The sequence below is a fragment of the Neltuma alba genome, unplaced genomic scaffold (genome assembly GCF_004799145.2).
Source record: "Neltuma alba isolate B1F8T4 unplaced genomic scaffold, ASM479914v2 tig00012088_pilon, whole genome shotgun sequence".
Classification (NCBI taxonomy): domain Eukaryota; kingdom Viridiplantae; phylum Streptophyta; class Magnoliopsida; order Fabales; family Fabaceae; genus Neltuma; species Neltuma alba.
In genome coordinates, this window is record NW_021636646.1 from 246,040 (window position 1) to 262,001 (window position 15,962).

Below are 15,962 nucleotides of genomic sequence, written 5' to 3' on the forward strand. Positions count from 1 at the left end.
TACGCATCAAAAAGAGAGATGAGTCTACCTCAATTTGCTTTCTTATATTAACATGTGTGAAATAGCAATTGCTATGATACAATTACAAGTTCGTGTGACACTATTTCGATGCCAAATCATTGCCATTCTTGTGTTGACCGTCGACTCAAAAATCGCAGGTTCTGGCTTTCTAGTCCCAAATTTGTGCTGTACAATTACAGTCTAGCCCAAAATAACTTGTTATTGGCCAGAATCTGGGTCATCGTTCCAGTAAAATCTCCGATCCTTCCTCAGAATATCTTGGAGCAGACCTTATCACCTTCACACGATATGCAACCTGCAACGATTATAGACACGCTCATACATCATTCCCATAGCCCACCATCTAAGAAGAATCCTATTTCCAAGTAAGCATATTCTGAGTAACAAAATAATATTCCTCCGATCCTTAATATAAGACCTATCTAACTAATTTGATTAGATTAAGAAAGTTAGATAAATTAGTTAATTATAAAAAATATGACATGTTTTTCCTAAAATATCATAATCATCTTCATTAGTATCTTTCTTCCCTCTTTTACTTAATTATGGTTTAGAAAGTATCCATAACGATAATTTAGAAAAAATTGATAAATATAAGAAAGAGGTCCTATATTTAGGGCTAAAATTAACTCAACAATTAGGTCCTATATTTAAGACGGAAGGAATATATTAATATGCTGGAAGTAGAAGAATATTTTTTCGCTACCAACTGTGCTTCTTTTCAACTATAGCGTAGAAATTATCTCCCACCTTATCAGAACCAAACTCGATAACATCAGACGGATGGACGCGAGCAGGATAATTTGGAGGCAACCGATACCGCCTTCCTTCATTGCTGCAAATATAGAGTGGAATTAGGTATACACAATGAGGAATTTAAATTTCGAAAGGAAAGGATATAAGCCTCCCTTTCTTTCACTCACTCAGTTATCCAGGTGCCATGCTGACTGCGCAAATCAGTCAGGAAGAAGGCGCCGTCCTTGTAGTTAATTCGAGCATGTGTTTGAGAAACCTTCAAAATAGAATGATACGGATGATCATTAAATGTATAACTACTATTAACTTGAGCATGATCACTGGTGTTACCTGTGGTGAAGGTATTACAATTGAACTGCTTAGATGGTCCTCTTGCGGGGTGCTTCTGCAAATCAAAATATTGTTGTCAGGAAAGAGTTGAAAACGTTCAACTCCAAAAGAAAAATATTTGAAAGTAATTTACAGCAACTTTTCCTAAATTTCAGTTAACATGCACTGGATAACCCTCTTGTAATATTTTAATTAAGCTGAGCGGGCGTGACCGCAGCCATACCCAATTATGCAGGGTTTCTTCTCATCATGACTTAACGATATAGGCTTCAGAAGTCCCGCTTCATCCCCAAATGGTAATAAAATCCACCTACAATACAAGCAAGGAGAATGGACACAACTGTTATGCCATCTGTTTTTTATTTTTTTAAAAAAAGTTATGATATCAGCATGTACGGTTGGAGATATTTAAAGGATTGTACTCGTGTATATTGGACCAAAGACATACTCTCCATTAATAGCACGTTCAAGTGCATCATCATCTTGAAACCATTTCGGCAACTGGTCATTTGCCTTCATAAATAATCAAATACCTATGAGATTCCAGATCACAGCAAAATCCAACAGACACGACCATATAACAAAACCAACCACCATAGCTCTGCATCAAGAAAGAGTAAAAGTATGGAATGGACATACTTTATCGGAGAGTCTGCAACTTATAGGTCTCCCTTCAAGTTTGGTGCTGCAAAAGTAGGATCATGTCACATGTTTGTGAGTAAGTGATGCAAGAAAATGTGCCACCACAAAAAACCTTGGTTTGCGAAGCCACTATGTAAGACATTGAGTAGTTTTTTGTGGACGAATTTCACCAAGAAAAAAACTGGAAAAATAATTTTCACAAATATTTCAACCTTGAGCATTTCATCCTTTTTTATGCTACCTTTTGACTCATTTTTTACACGCATATTGCAAGAGAAAGCTGGGGCATGATTACCTCCAGGTCAATCAACTAAAAAGGGAAGATGGTTCTTAATTCTTACCTATTACCACCCAAGACCCAACTTAACATTAAAGGCATAACCTTGTCAATTACTAGTCTCCCTCCAACTCTTCCAGGATGTGGTATTCGAAACTTGGTCAAAAACTGTAGAGGATGGAAAAAATTATGAATTCTAGGCATCATGCCAATATCCAGAGTAACCATCAACTTATTCTTTTCATCATCTCGTTAGGTGTAAGTAACTTCTCACCTCTAAAGGGCCAAGACCAACACCAAGATATGCCTTATAGGTAGAAGCCATAAGAGCTGCCATTCTTGCCATTCCATGAATAATGGCAACTCGCAGTACTCTTTCTCTCTCATAGCTGAAAGCATTGAACGAAATGAAATGAGGGATAAAAGGCCCAATAGTTCAGTGAAGAGATGATTTATCAGGACAACCAATTTGGAAATAGTCCAAGACTAACTACTGGAACATGCCAAACATCTCTCCGTTCAACTCAAGTGGTCAAATGCTTTTAGTTGACATGAAAATCTAAAACTTTTGTCTCGCTCTCTCAATTTTCAAAATTTGATATTTGTGCAAGCCTGCAGTTTCAGTGTCAACGTCAGTTTCATGTACATATTTGACTAGCCAACTGCAAACAATAAGTACCTCCTGAGGGAAGAATCAATGTCAATTGGAGACCCTGATTTTATACATTGTTCCCATGCATTATCCAACTCCCGTGCAAGCTGATAACTGTCCTGAAATAATAAAACATGCAAATCAGAAAGTATTAGCCTCTCAGTCCTGAAGCATCAGTCTAATAGGAATAGGTGATTGAAAAAATTACAAAAAAAGTCAGGCAAAAAAAAATTTACAAAAAAAGAAGCAAAGAGAGAAGTTTTTTTTTTTTGGAGGCGGGGGGAATCTGAAATACTAAGACCTACAAGGGATTAAAGAGCAGGTATATCAGATCTAGACATCCAGGAAATTGCGGGAACTAATTGAAGTAGTGGAAATTCATATCCATTGAAAGGGAATGAATACTGCAGATAAGATAAACACGTACCTCGATAGCCATGCATCCTCCTTGGCCCATATTTGGTTGCATGGCATGGACAGAATCACCAAGCAAGGTCACCCGACCCTTTCCCCATGTGAATATTGGTGTCCTATCATATATGTCTCGTCGTAGAATTGCGTCTTCGTCTGTGGCACTTAATAGATCTATTACATTATCACACCAGCCCTGAAATATATGAAGGAGCCTTTCCTTTTTTCCTGCCATGCACAAGATATAAGAATTATATCTCACAGTAAATTTTGCATCTCCAGAGACCAAGCATTCAGGAACAATCAAATGAGTCAAATCACAAGCATATGAAAAGAACATACCATGTGGGCCATCAACACCACCAGGCGGTTCTTTATGGAATGCATACCATTGCATCTTCCCCCCGCCAACATCTGAAGATACAAAGTATTGTTTGTGTCCCAAGAATACTCGATACCTTCCATGATAGAAGTTCAACCAAACTTCAAAATATGATGCAAGCAATGTTAACAGAAAATAGAAACATAAGAATACAAGCTAACTTACCCAACAGATTCAATGTCAGCAGGAATAAAATCTGCAATGCCAGTGTAACAAGTGTAGCCAGAGTAAACTGCTTCTGTTGGCCCAAATAACTTTTTCCTCACCTATTCATACAACTCCCAAGAGTTGGTTAAATTAAATAAACAAGAAAAATTTATGACCATATATACCCACAAAGAAGCAGGAATCGTTCAGCACTTTTCAATGCTTACAAAACAAGGCTACCACATGCACATGCAGGATCAAACCAACTCTTTCTTATAAAAAATTTGCCATGCATCATGAGCATCTAGTGCTGAGTAAATAATTTTCTAATGAAAAGAGCTCAGCTTAAAGGAGATTGAAGACGACCTTGGACCATATACCATCTGCTCCAACCAATAGATCACCATCATATTTCTGACCATTCTCAAGCTCTACTGTCACCTGAAATGCGGAATTCCAGAAGAGCACAACAAAGCAATAAATGTCACCCAAAAGATATGTTCCTACATTGATCTCTTAATCACATTCCAGAATAACGAAATAAAAAGTTAAAAAATTCATATAATAGCATTGTGAATAGCATCTTCAGTGCAAGAGCATTCCTTGATTACCTTGTTTCCGTCATCCACGAAATTAACAACATTACTGGAATTCATAATGGCATCTTCTCCAACAGCACGGGCAAGTATCTCTTGTAAGGCCATTCGACTTATAACTCTTGTGACTGGAAGCCCACGTTCCGCTGCAGGAGTGAATGTATCAAACTTGATGTACCTGAGAACCAATTATACATCAATTGAAGGGACAGCAAGCTTAAATTTTCCACACATACTGTACAGAAGACATATTTGATCTAAGAGTTAAGAAAGACTTCAACCTAAAGGGGAAAAAAAATTAGGGAAATACTATCTTGGAGGAAAAGACAATGACTTGCGTTACATTTTCCTTCAGCTTTTACGCAAGAGATAACATGCTTAGTTTAACTGTATCCATTTCTACAAGTTTATGTCAGATTAAATCTTCAGCGATCAATCAGATAAGTCTTCGCAAAAAGGATGTTAAAAAGGCTTTAGAGTAAGAGCTACAGAGCATCAGACATCATGTTCCACATGTGCCGCTGAATAATTGAATCTGTGGTCTCGTAGTGTAAATTTTACAAATTTCTAAAAACAGCGCAATTATGAAGCTGGTTAACCTAGACATGAAATTAAATGCCGAATTACATACATCGTCAGTTCCCAAAGTTACCGAAAATGGATACAGTTTCGAAAACATGCAACATGGTTTGTGAAAACTAATTAAATTATTTTTAGGTTGAATTGCTTTGACTACAGAACCACGCCCGAAACACAAATAACAAAAGTGTTATTTAATCCTTGACAAGCCTGTAAAGTTGATACAACGTCTTAGATCTTTCCGTCTGTAAATAAAGAACAAGTTTCTTGAGCTTAAATACTAAATAGAATGGGTAAAAAGATCACGAGTATGAGAGCTTACCAAGAACCAGAAACTCCGTCTACGAGTCCATTGATTCTGTCACCCGTTATACAACCGACCCTCATAACTTCTTCAGCAACCTCCGAATCTATGGCTTCCAACGCAGCTAATGCATTACTCTGTATCTGAATTGGACCCCTGTATTGTCCCTCCCCCCTTATAGCACTCAGATCCTTCTCAAACACCAAAACTTCAAACCCTTTTCTCTTTGCAGCTAGAGCAAAAACCAAACCTCCGATCCCACCGCCGGCCACTAGTATCCGAATCTTCTTTCCAGGAGTTTGATCCCCGTGATTTTCAGTCACAGTTTCTGTTGAGGGGGAAGCACCGGATGGCGCTTCTGCCACTGCAGCTGCAATTGGCAGCAGTTTCTTAGTACGCTTAATTGTTCTGCTTCCAACGGGTGGAATATCCAATGAAAATTCTTTATAAGTAGGAATTGAGAAATTGGTTCTTGAGAAAGATGTCGTTGAGGGATTAAGAGAGCCGTAGGACAAGGTAGAAGCCATGGTTACAGATGGCGCGGAAGAAAACTACAGAGTTAATCCGAAGGTCCCCTCTAATGGGAAAATTCAAAAATAAAAAACCGGGCTTTGTACTGCGAGGAAAAAGCTGTGGGAGATTGGGCGAAGATTGGAATAGAATTTATGGGGAAACGAAAGGAAGTGCACGAATTAGAAAAGGAAGCAGCACTATACAAGGAAGGTGCACGCTGAAGTTATGGTGGAGGTGGAGGTGGAGTGGGGGGGGGGGGGTGGTGTGTCTGGAGCGAACATAAAATCTGGTCTGGAAAAGGAAATGTGGTTTCACCAATCAAGGAGAAGACCAAAGCCATGTGGCAGTCCATGGGCGAGCTCAGTGGCCACCGGGTAGATTCATTTGACAAGCAGATTTTGGATTCTCTTTTACTTAAATTGTGGTGTGGATTAGCTGGCTCATTTTTATTTGCTCTTTCATTTCTCACACACACTGGCGCATTTTTAAAAAGCGACCGCCAGATTAAAATATTAATATGATTGGTCTGTCATGGAAGTTCCTGGGCCATTGACTTGTTTTCCATTTTAAGAAAAATATCTTTTGTGAGTTCTTATCCGTTAAATTTGAAATTAATCTTCAGTACAAAATGATATTATTGCAAAATACAAAAGTAAACCGAACTCGTCTTATTAGCGTTTTTGCGCAAGATGTTATTTTTGCCTCATACTTTTTTTAAATTATCGAAAGGAATGTAAGATATTTGTGAGCTAAAAATGTATTTCGAGGCATGCCAAAGACATATGAATTAAACGACAAGGATATGGGAGTTCATTACCGCGATCTCCCCATATACCAGGATGCAAATCATGAAAACAGTATCAGTTAACAGCTTGAAAGCAATCTAGATACAAGAGAAGTGAAAAGATCGTAAACTGGTAAAGCTAAGATTAGCTTGGGTTGGGAACAAAAACAGAAGCAATAGTCAATAAATGCCCTGATACAGTGGAAGTATGTTACTATTAGTTAGTTTGGGAGTGGTGATTGCCGTGGCCTTCTTTACTTGATTTTGTTCCCTGTTTATGGGGTGAGATTAGTGCCTCTCACACTCGCATGCTCCTGATTTCTCAGTGGTAGCCAATCTGTCTTCATGTTTGCCCTCGCTTTTATCTTAGTAGGTATTTTTTTGGCCGATATCGAGTGATAAGTGCTTGTTTTTACGTACAAGACACGCTAGCTTTCATTGTATCGTAAAACCGACACTCCACTTTTTAACCCACATTCCTTTCTTTCTTGTGAGTCATTCCATGGGATACAAATTATTTTTAGTCCAAATAATATTGAATTGAAATCTTTCACTTTTATATAACTATTTTAAGAGGATAGTAATATTTAAAATTTAGAAAAAAATGACAAAAAAGCAAAATTGAAAATCACTAAATGCTAAATAAAAAATTTAACAAAAATTTATTATGATTTGCAAATTCAACCAAACAAAGTTGTGTTACTAATTAAGCCTGATTTGAAATTTAGTAATTTCTAACTTTTTTTTTTGTCATCTTCATAAAATTTATTTGATGACGAAGATAATATTTTGAAATTATTTCAAGAGAATACAGTTTTAAAAACTCAGAATTAAGAGAATAATTTTTAGAGACTCCATTATTAAACTTATTTTTTAGGTATATATTCAAATTCTGAGTTCCACTGACCTAACTCTAAACACGGTGCTTCTGCAAATGTCACCAATGCCGTGAAAGAAAGCAATATAATCGGGACGATGATTGGTTGTTTCTTCTGTTTTCAGAGGGGGGCCTGTGGATGCGAAATTGCGCGTCAGTCAAACGCAGCAACAGCAGGCCCCCACTAGGCACTAGCTAAACACGCGAACAAACTTCTTCGGCACACGGATCCTTTGGTAAAAATTTTTAACTAATCTTTATTACTTTTTCATCTTACATTTTCTATTTATTAAATTTTTTACACCTCCCCTCATTTTCTTCTCATCTATTTTACTCGTATAAAAAATAAGGCAAAGATTCAGATTATTATCTCATATCATTATTCTTTTATTTCTCGTTATTAGATATTTTGCATATACCAATGGCGTCTTTGCTCAGTAGCTTAGGGGGCACTTCGAGTGCCAGCCGTTTCCGAAATTCTGAGGCTCAGAATAATTAGGGGCTTTCCTCCATTTTCAAATTACACGTTTCTTTATCTTCGAAACATCGTTCCGAACAGATTTATGTGGGCCATGCAAATGAAAATTCATGGAGTTCTATCGTCCCACGACATGCGCCATCAGGACCTAAGGTTTGGCGTCCGAATTGCCACATAGGACTAAAATGGAATCTTCAACTCATTGCCAGTTGAGTTGAGCATCAGGACTACGGTTAGAAGTGTTAAAGGCACTGGGTATTATCCTACTTTACCGCTTCTATATAAGATTCTGTTAACGACTTCCCAAGATAATCATTTGAGTGATGTATAATCCACTACCCCGGGGGATATGGGGAGGATGGAGAATTCAAAAGCAAGAGAGATAAAGGTATTTTTTTAAAACGTCCATACGAAGAATAATTAGTGTGCAGTAATCAAATCTCAACTATTTAAATTTAATATTTAATATTTTTATTTTTTAAAATGTTGACCTTTAACAAGTTTATAATTCAAAATAAATGTAATATCTTGACAGTAAGTTTTTTTTAAAAATTTTTTATTTAAAAATTGTTTTTGAATGGCTTAGATTTCATAATAGTGATAAGCATCATTATCTTTATAACTGAGATGAACACTGAAACTAATTTCATATTTTGTCAAGTTTTGTAAAAGATATTGTATGGATTTAAAAAAACCAAACAATGAATCTCGTGAATATAATTGGAACGAACACTTATGAACACATATTAGTTTGTGTTATAACTGGTCAGTGAGTTCAAATCTCTTTATAGAAGATCTTAGCTTGTGAATTGTGAGTGTAGGTAATTTTAGGCATGCGATTGCGCGCTCACCGCCTGTTCCCATAAAAGTGCTGGCAGTTGGTTTTTGCCACAGTCTAAGAAAGGGCTGACTTGTTTCTCTGTACATCATCCTTAACAAGTTTTATTATTGTCATTTGTTGTGTAGTGATAAAATATCTATTCTATTTCTTTTCCCCTTTAGCCCTGTGTTTGCAGAAAAAACAATGTTTAATATAATATAAAATCCAATTTACTTGGAAACAAATCAAGAAAGTTAAAAAATTATTTCATTATAACATATATTACATGATCTTTCTAAAATAATATTATTAGATTATATATCAATTGATGAGTTTGAAAAATTAGTTTTAAAAAAAATAAATATAAATATTTTAAAATAATTTAATAATTTGTTTATCTCTTCAAATTAGTTAATTCGATATTTTATTAAAAATTACTAAATCAGTGGGATGAACAGATTTTACTGTTGATGATTACAAGGCCCAATGATTTTTTTTTTTTTTGGGTTGCCTAGAGTATCTTCCCATTAGAACGGGAAGAGATTAATCTCTCGGATACTGTTAAGGGCTGTAGCGGGAACCCGTCCTAACGTATTTTTTCCATGCACACCACCCCAAAGATCAAATTCAAGACATGATTTTTTTTTTAAAGTATAAGTATTCTCCTATTGAAAGCAATCTTATTCGAAACACTATCGGGCACTAAATGTGGACCCCTCTCTCAATAAAGATTCGAATCTTGATTCGTCATGTTACGAGACTAACCCTTTCTGTTAGACCTAAATTTCTTTTACTTGGACTAATACTTGTTGGCGGTGATATGTTAGAATGTGAGCAGGATTGTGCTCATGTACATTGGGCCTAAATTTCAAAATTTAGGATCTCAGAAGTGGAGCACGTTTTCGATGGTGGAGAAGAGGAGAAATCCCCTAACTTTCTATCCGATGGATTTGGCGAAGCAATGCTGAAGTGATATGCAGCGACGATGGCTTGGAGAAGAGTTAAAATTCAATTTCTCGTATCATGAGAAATAGTGTGGGGGATTCCGCTGAAGCCCCAGAAGGGCGTGGTTCCGGAGCACCGTGGCCAAGCCAGACGAGTTAAGTACTTACGTTAGGAAGTAGGAGACGCGTTCCACCAGTACGGCTCCACACAGACAAAATTTGTAACCCATTCGATGCAAACGCTGATCACGCCCATGATGGGAAAATCTGAGCACTGTGCGAACGTGGGTATCGTATGAGTTCCACTTTCTACCCTCTTCTCAGTCTTCTCTGCATTCTGCGCGGAGAGTCCACCACCAATGCAATATCGGGCTTCAGGCCCAATTACGTGGGCATTTCTTGATGTTTGTTACATAGAACTGCGCATAGTTTAAATAGCAAGCAGACGCACGGTTTCTCTGGGACATTTTGTCATGCGATATCTTGAGTTGAAGATTTTACAATTGATAGGCAGATGTCAAAGACGTGGAGGAGGGCCCAGTGCATGTGAATGGCTTTTGGAATTTCCTAGTTTTCGACACGACATGACAAATGCAGAGATTAGCTTTCTGGTCCTCTGTGCAATGTACCACAGCTCATGTCTCGTCCTCTTCCCTCGTCAAAGTGTTCCTTATCCTTCAAGATCTTTTCTCGTTCAATGCCATTGCACCCATGCCTCACAAAACGTCTCACAGGTTCCGCAATTTTCGACCGAAGCGGAAAATGGCGACAACCAAGCCATCTATGCCACTTGACCAAGATTAATGATGGGATGTTTAGTAATAAAATTAGCTGCTGACGTCCTGCCGTTTGTATTCCTTGGCATATTTATTGCACCACTCCGCTGCTTCGCAGTATTTATATAGCTCTGCCCACAACTCAAGAGAAATTTACCTCACCTAAAAATAGAAGCAACAATATTGTCAAAAAAAAAAAAAATAGAAGCAACAAGACGAAGGATAGACCAAAACAGGGCGAATCTGATCGGAGTCGTGATGAAGAAGAGCCCAGTTTGGAATCAGAAAGGGGGTTTACTAGGGCCAAACTACAGGGATGGAAGCCAAAGGGGATGGAGCTCAGAAAGGGTGGCACAGGGAGCAATGAGCAGCAGAAGGCACGCTAGTTTGGCAGGCTTGACTCCGTTCAACAGTGGAAGAACGTTTCCCTCTAAATGGGACGAAGCAGAGAGGTGGATTTGTAGCCCTGTTTCAGGTTATGTCAGTAACAATAACAATACCAAAGCACATGGCCATCCTCATCGTCGACCCAAATCCAAAAGTGGCCCTATCGTCCCACCTCCAAATGGAATGGCCTTCTACTCCAGTTACTCCCCCACTGTACCTCTGATCGAAGGCTTGGATATCAAAAATTTGATGGCGGCTTCCCCTTTTTCCACGGGAGTATTAGCACCCGATGCTTTGTCTGTTCACCATCATGAGGTAGAGAATGGAGTTCGATGCCCGTGTCCAACGGTCGGTGGAATTGGTTTGATGCCGTTGTGCAGTGCACCCAGGTGGTCAGATCTCTTGTGTGAACCTTCATCGCCTCACTCTCAAGGTTCGATGCTCTGTTCTCGCTTTCCTGCAGCATCGCTGATTCTTTATTAAATAATCACTTTTTATTTACAGAAGAGAGAGATGATGATGACAGCAAGAATGCGAATGTTGAGATGTCTCCTATTTCAAAACGGGATAAAGGAACGCAGATGAGCCCGGAGGCCGAGGATGACGAGCATCCACAGGAAATATCTTGTCCGCCTTTGGCCACCGACCAACAAGGTGGTTATTCCACTAAATTAGAAGTAAGAGACGTGGAGGTGGACAGTCAAGCGCCTATAATTAGGTGGTCCAAGAGGCATGCAACCAAAATGACTAGAAACGCTTGGCCGCAAGCCAAAAGTTTCCGAGAAACTAGTACAGAAGCAGAAGATTCATCTTGGGATATCATAGTTGCAGATTCAAATTCAACAATAAACGCATCCAAGTATGTTGGTTAGATACTTGCTGTTTTCCCGCCTTTTACCAACTGGATAATTTTTTTATCCCGTAAGGGGTGGATGGTCGCGCCAAAATACTCATCATGACACGGAAAGAAATTAGAGAAAATCAGTTTTTTTCTTGTTGAGAATATCCATTAAATTTCTGTTTTGGGTGCAGGGTACAAAGAGAGGAAGCCAAGATCAATGCGTGGGAAAATTTGCAGAAAGCGAAGGCAGAAGCAGCAATACGGAAACTTGAGGTGATCTATTCATCAAAATTTGCGTGTTTGCATTTTTCTGACAACGTACGCTGTAAGGCAAATCTATTATCGCGTGGTGTTAGAAAGCTAGGACTAAGACCCCATCAGCGGAGGTCAAATTAAACCCATATTTCTCAGTGAAGTATGCAGGGGGTATTTCATCATTCTGTTTGTTGACCATGAAAACGTTTGAGTTTGGCACAGATGAAACTGGAAAAGAAGAGATCGGCATCAGTGGACAAGATTCTAAACAAGCTGAGACGGGCGCAGATGAAAGCGGAAAAGATGAGAGGATCAATACCTGAACAAAGGGGAGGCCATGGGAGGATAAAAATTTTTAAATTTGCGCAGATATGGCCTCGAAGAAGCTGCTTCAGCGGCCAAGACCTATGAATGATCCTCCTCTCACACACAGAAATTTGATTGAGGAATTTAAATTTCCAGGCTGTCCAATGATAGGTAGAGAGCATATGGAAACATTTTATACAGACTGAGAAAAGCAAGTAGATCGGTCTCCTGATTCTGAGATCTGTAGGGTGAAAATAATACATGATGGTTTCCGGGGACACTCTTTGATTTTCTTCTTGCTGCTCGACCGTATCTTTGATGATCTCGGCTAATTCGAGCATTCGTGCCCTTGGTCGTTGCAACTTCTTTGCCGTCCCCTCCCAGAGGAAAAAGCCAGAAAAAGGGATCATTAAAGAGTATTGTAAGTACCCATGAGCGAAAAATTCCCCTAGTTTAGTTGCTGTCCCCTGATTTATTATTTCTTCATCATCAAAATAAAATACAAATACCCCAAGTTATTCTATCTATAAGCTTTGAATAGTACAACTTATTTCACATTCTTTATGTAATACATGGACCTATATCCAGTCATTCATTTTGTTTTGGAATGGCATATTATTTTACATTGATAGAGCTATTTTTTAAATTATCCATCAATCTCATTTCATTTGACAAAGACATGCCTGCAAGTGATTAACAAACGGCCATCTGTATTTTCATCATTTATTCTACCACTAAAGTGGGGATAACTAAATGCTGGGCTCACAAATCTTAATCTGGATCTGGTTTACCCTAGACAGTAAAGGCGATTTTGGCGAAAGTTACGAGAGTGTTTACACTTCACAACTAATAAAATGGATGGACCCCAATGGAACTACCAACATTGATTTGCTCAAAACGTTTAGCATTGCCACATAACCCCCAGCATACTGTTGCCAAGATTGTGCTTATTGGACAAAGCATTCTTCAGACAGGCAGATTTGTTTCACTTGAGACAGAGATCATAAACATCGAGAGTTATATAAATAAGGGTGATGTGAACGTAGCATACATCTAAAACCCAACACGGCCAGTAGCTCCCTCTTGGAATAAAATTAGGTAGAGAGAGAGAGAGAGAGATTAAATCATGCTTCATGAAAAGTATATTTATGAGGGGAAATAAAATATAATCAAATAATCAATTTGTCAGCCAGTAATACATGCTTATTCCACTTTAGGCCGTATGAGACACACATAGTTCACACTCCACAATGACTATCAGAAGGCATTCTAAGACAGCAAGGTGTTTTATATAACACTGAAGAGAAACATGATTTTGAAGCATTTTTGTTTTTTTATTTAGAAAATAGTAACACATGCGCATAGCAAGCGCTAGGTTCTAACATTTCTATAGAAGGATTAAATCATTTAGCTATGAAATAAGATGACTTATTATACGATGAACCAAAATAGGAATCAAATCTGTAACCAAAACAGGGGCCAAAAACAGGACTTGAACTCCAGCATTTAGGATGGGAGTGCAAGAATCTCGCCCATCATGGTGGCTTCCTTTCAAATATAACTTCTTTTGTCACATTCTCTTTCAATGTTGGTTGGCCAAGGGGGAAAAAGTCTTTGTACATTTCAATAAAATTAAATGACCATTTCAGTTTGCAGACGGTGCAAACTTTCGCCCGTGCTCAAACTTAATATATATGAATTCGCTTGAATTTATGAACTTCGTTAAGTTAAACTTCTGCACCCAAGACAAAGACTATGACGAGGTGATGTCCCTCTGGTCAATTATGACACTTGTGGCGACCTTGGATTCATCAGATTGATTGGGAAGACTGATAGAACAAGCATGGAACAAGAGGTTGCAATTATTTCGCCCCAATTAAACTAACTCTTACCAACTTTCTGTTGAATTTGATGATGAAACTGATGTAAGAAGTTGAAGTTGAATGAAGGAGAAGTGTACAAAACTCTCAAGAGAAGTGGCAAATGCAAGCTAAGATGACAAGTATAACTATGACATTACTCAACTCCAGACAATGACAGAACTGGACGAGGTGACATGATGATACTGAAAATGAACCCCCTAGCTTCATACATGAATAAAGGACACTGAGGCCTTACCCCCCAATATAAACTAACACTATTCCTAGCAAATATATTCTCGACGTTATTATTGTTTATTAGTTTCAGGTCTATTTGCACCCCAAATTGACACGATCAAGGCGAGCTAAGATTTGCAATGTATAAAGCCGTAAACTGCACTACTAGTCCAAATATGAAAGAAGAGATCCCAACCGAGTGGCATTAACGTAATCTTGAAGAAGATGATTAGGTAACCCTGGAGCTATCAAACCCCCAATCCTGCAAATTCTCATAAGCCACCCTTCTTCGTAGTCCGATCCATGTTTGAAACCAATGATGAAGCTCCTTATAATCTCCCATGCCGCGTCAATCCTCATAGGGATCATAGCCAAGGGCGAGAAGTAGTTCTTATTCGGCTCATCCTCCACCATCTGCCCATTCACATTCCAAATGAAATAAATACGTGCTTAATGACTTCCTGCTTGCATAATTAAAGGAGATTGTTTCCGAGTAATTAATTAATTAAGCACACGTACCTTGCATTCATAACTGCTATCAAAGTGTAGACACCGCCCAAAGTGCTTAAACATCAAATTCTTGTAGTCATAGGGCAGCCTTGGAACAAGATCATTGCCGTAAACAAACCTATAGTATTTGATCTGGTGATGTCGAAGTTGGTCATCCATGTAGTCGGCAAATTCATTATCTCCAACTCTGGGTTGCCCAAAGGTGTAAACTCCTTCAAGCCGATCCAACAAGAAGGTTTCATCGTGCAGCGACAATATGGCCGGAAACAGAATAGCGAGAGCCCCACCCAAACTATGGCCCGTCACTAAGAACTTGGCTTTATCATTTGCCTCCAAACGCTGCTTCAGAATATCCTTAATGGCATAGTAGGCTTCGGGAGGGCGACTCTCGTCTCTGCGAATTTGCTTAGGCCAACCCATGACGCTTTTCTGCAGCCCCAAGGCTTTCATGAAGCCTGCATGGATTTTCCCTACGCCAGGAAGATGACACCATGATAAGTCAATATCCGTATTCCAAGCATCCGCATCGAAGGGTTCTGTTCCTCTAAAGGCCACTACATACGTCTCCTTCTCCTCGCTTTTGTCTAACATAACCAGCGCTTGGGTCGTGGGTTTTCCTTGAAAGTCTGTTCAATTAATCACTTAAGGGTCAAACTCTATATATGCATCGATCGAATGGAATTGTTTACTAATTCATCATTGATTGTTTTGGTTCTCATATCTTACCATTCCAGAAGTCACCACATGCCACAAGTTCCATCTACGCCACAACAAAGACGGTGATTCCAGAGAGAAATTAAATTAGAAGAGTGATCGATGAAAATGAGTAAAAACAAGATTGTTTAATAAAGCAAAAGTAGAAAAAGATAGCTCAAACACCTTCCAGTGATTCTTAACCATAGATTCAACGCAAGCAACGTTCTCGTAGACTGCTTTAGAAGCCATGACAGAGAGAGCAGCATTGTACTTGTTGTCATGGCGTTTGATGGTGCCATCCAATTGCACTCGTTTATCCACATGCCCCGTAATTGATAAATATTCTGCTGATCTCGGATCCGGCATGACATCTTTACCTATTTACTCGGACAATAAGTCATTTTAATTAATTATTGATCCCTAGCTCAGTTAATTTCGCTTGAAATGGATTATATAGAGGGTATTTTTATGCTTTAGTTTAAGTACGAATATAATTTAACCTCTTGGCTGTATTCTTGGCTTTGTTTAATTTTCACAGTGATTGAAAATGCTTTTCTCTCGGCGTTGTCAGTGTATGGGAAA

At 38.6% G+C, this 15,962-nt stretch overlaps 4 protein-coding genes across 7 annotated transcripts in view; 1 reads left to right on the forward strand and 3 right to left on the reverse strand.

The window, feature by feature from the left end:
• On the reverse strand, nucleotides 1-5,858 carry LOC114722255 (zeaxanthin epoxidase, chloroplastic). Its single transcript, XM_028908242.1, has 16 exons — nucleotides 5,116-5,858; nucleotides 4,230-4,392; nucleotides 3,985-4,059; nucleotides 3,637-3,737; nucleotides 3,432-3,547; nucleotides 3,106-3,317; nucleotides 2,706-2,797; nucleotides 2,301-2,415; nucleotides 2,091-2,194; nucleotides 1,747-1,792; nucleotides 1,556-1,620; nucleotides 1,331-1,417; nucleotides 1,108-1,162; nucleotides 945-1,033; nucleotides 772-856; nucleotides 1-316 (listed from the first exon to the last, which is right to left on the reverse strand). Exons 1-16 carry the CDS (start codon nucleotides 5,622-5,624, stop codon nucleotides 239-241), a joined length of 1,992 nt encoding a protein of 663 aa, XP_028764075.1. The 5' UTR covers nucleotides 5,625-5,858; the 3' UTR covers nucleotides 1-238.
• Nucleotides 5,658-15,962, reverse strand: part of LOC114722258 (uncharacterized) — a 19,586-nt gene continuing 9,281 nt past the window's right edge. The window contains exon 7 of the mRNA XM_028908244.1: nucleotides 5,658-5,807. Coding sequence (XP_028764077.1) covers nucleotides 5,675-5,807 — 133 coding nt within the window. The 3' untranslated portion in view covers nucleotides 5,658-5,674. The remainder of the gene's footprint in view (nucleotides 5,808-15,962) is intronic.
• On the forward strand, nucleotides 10,171-12,704 carry LOC114722263 (uncharacterized). The gene is made up of 4 exons (XM_028908254.1): nucleotides 10,171-11,109; nucleotides 11,181-11,535; nucleotides 11,709-11,790; nucleotides 11,995-12,704. Exons 1-4 carry the CDS (start codon nucleotides 10,548-10,550, stop codon nucleotides 12,181-12,183), a joined length of 1,188 nt encoding a protein of 395 aa, XP_028764087.1. The 5' UTR covers nucleotides 10,171-10,547; the 3' UTR covers nucleotides 12,184-12,704.
• Nucleotides 13,956-15,962, reverse strand: part of LOC114722259 (uncharacterized) — a 21,477-nt gene continuing 19,470 nt past the window's right edge. For 3 of the 4 annotated variants that reach the window (XM_028908249.1, XM_028908248.1, XM_028908245.1), the window contains 4 exons: nucleotides 15,564-15,757; nucleotides 15,411-15,444; nucleotides 14,694-15,310; nucleotides 13,956-14,588 (listed from right to left, as the gene is read on the reverse strand). In XM_028908249.1, the coding sequence (XP_028764082.1) occupies nucleotides 14,340-14,588; nucleotides 14,694-15,310; nucleotides 15,411-15,444; nucleotides 15,564-15,746 (1,083 nt within the window). In that variant the 5' untranslated portion in view covers nucleotides 15,747-15,757 and the 3' untranslated portion in view covers nucleotides 13,956-14,339. The remainder of the gene's footprint in view (nucleotides 14,589-14,693; nucleotides 15,311-15,410; nucleotides 15,445-15,563; nucleotides 15,758-15,962) is intronic. The other variant, XM_028908246.1, reaches the window with a different exon arrangement.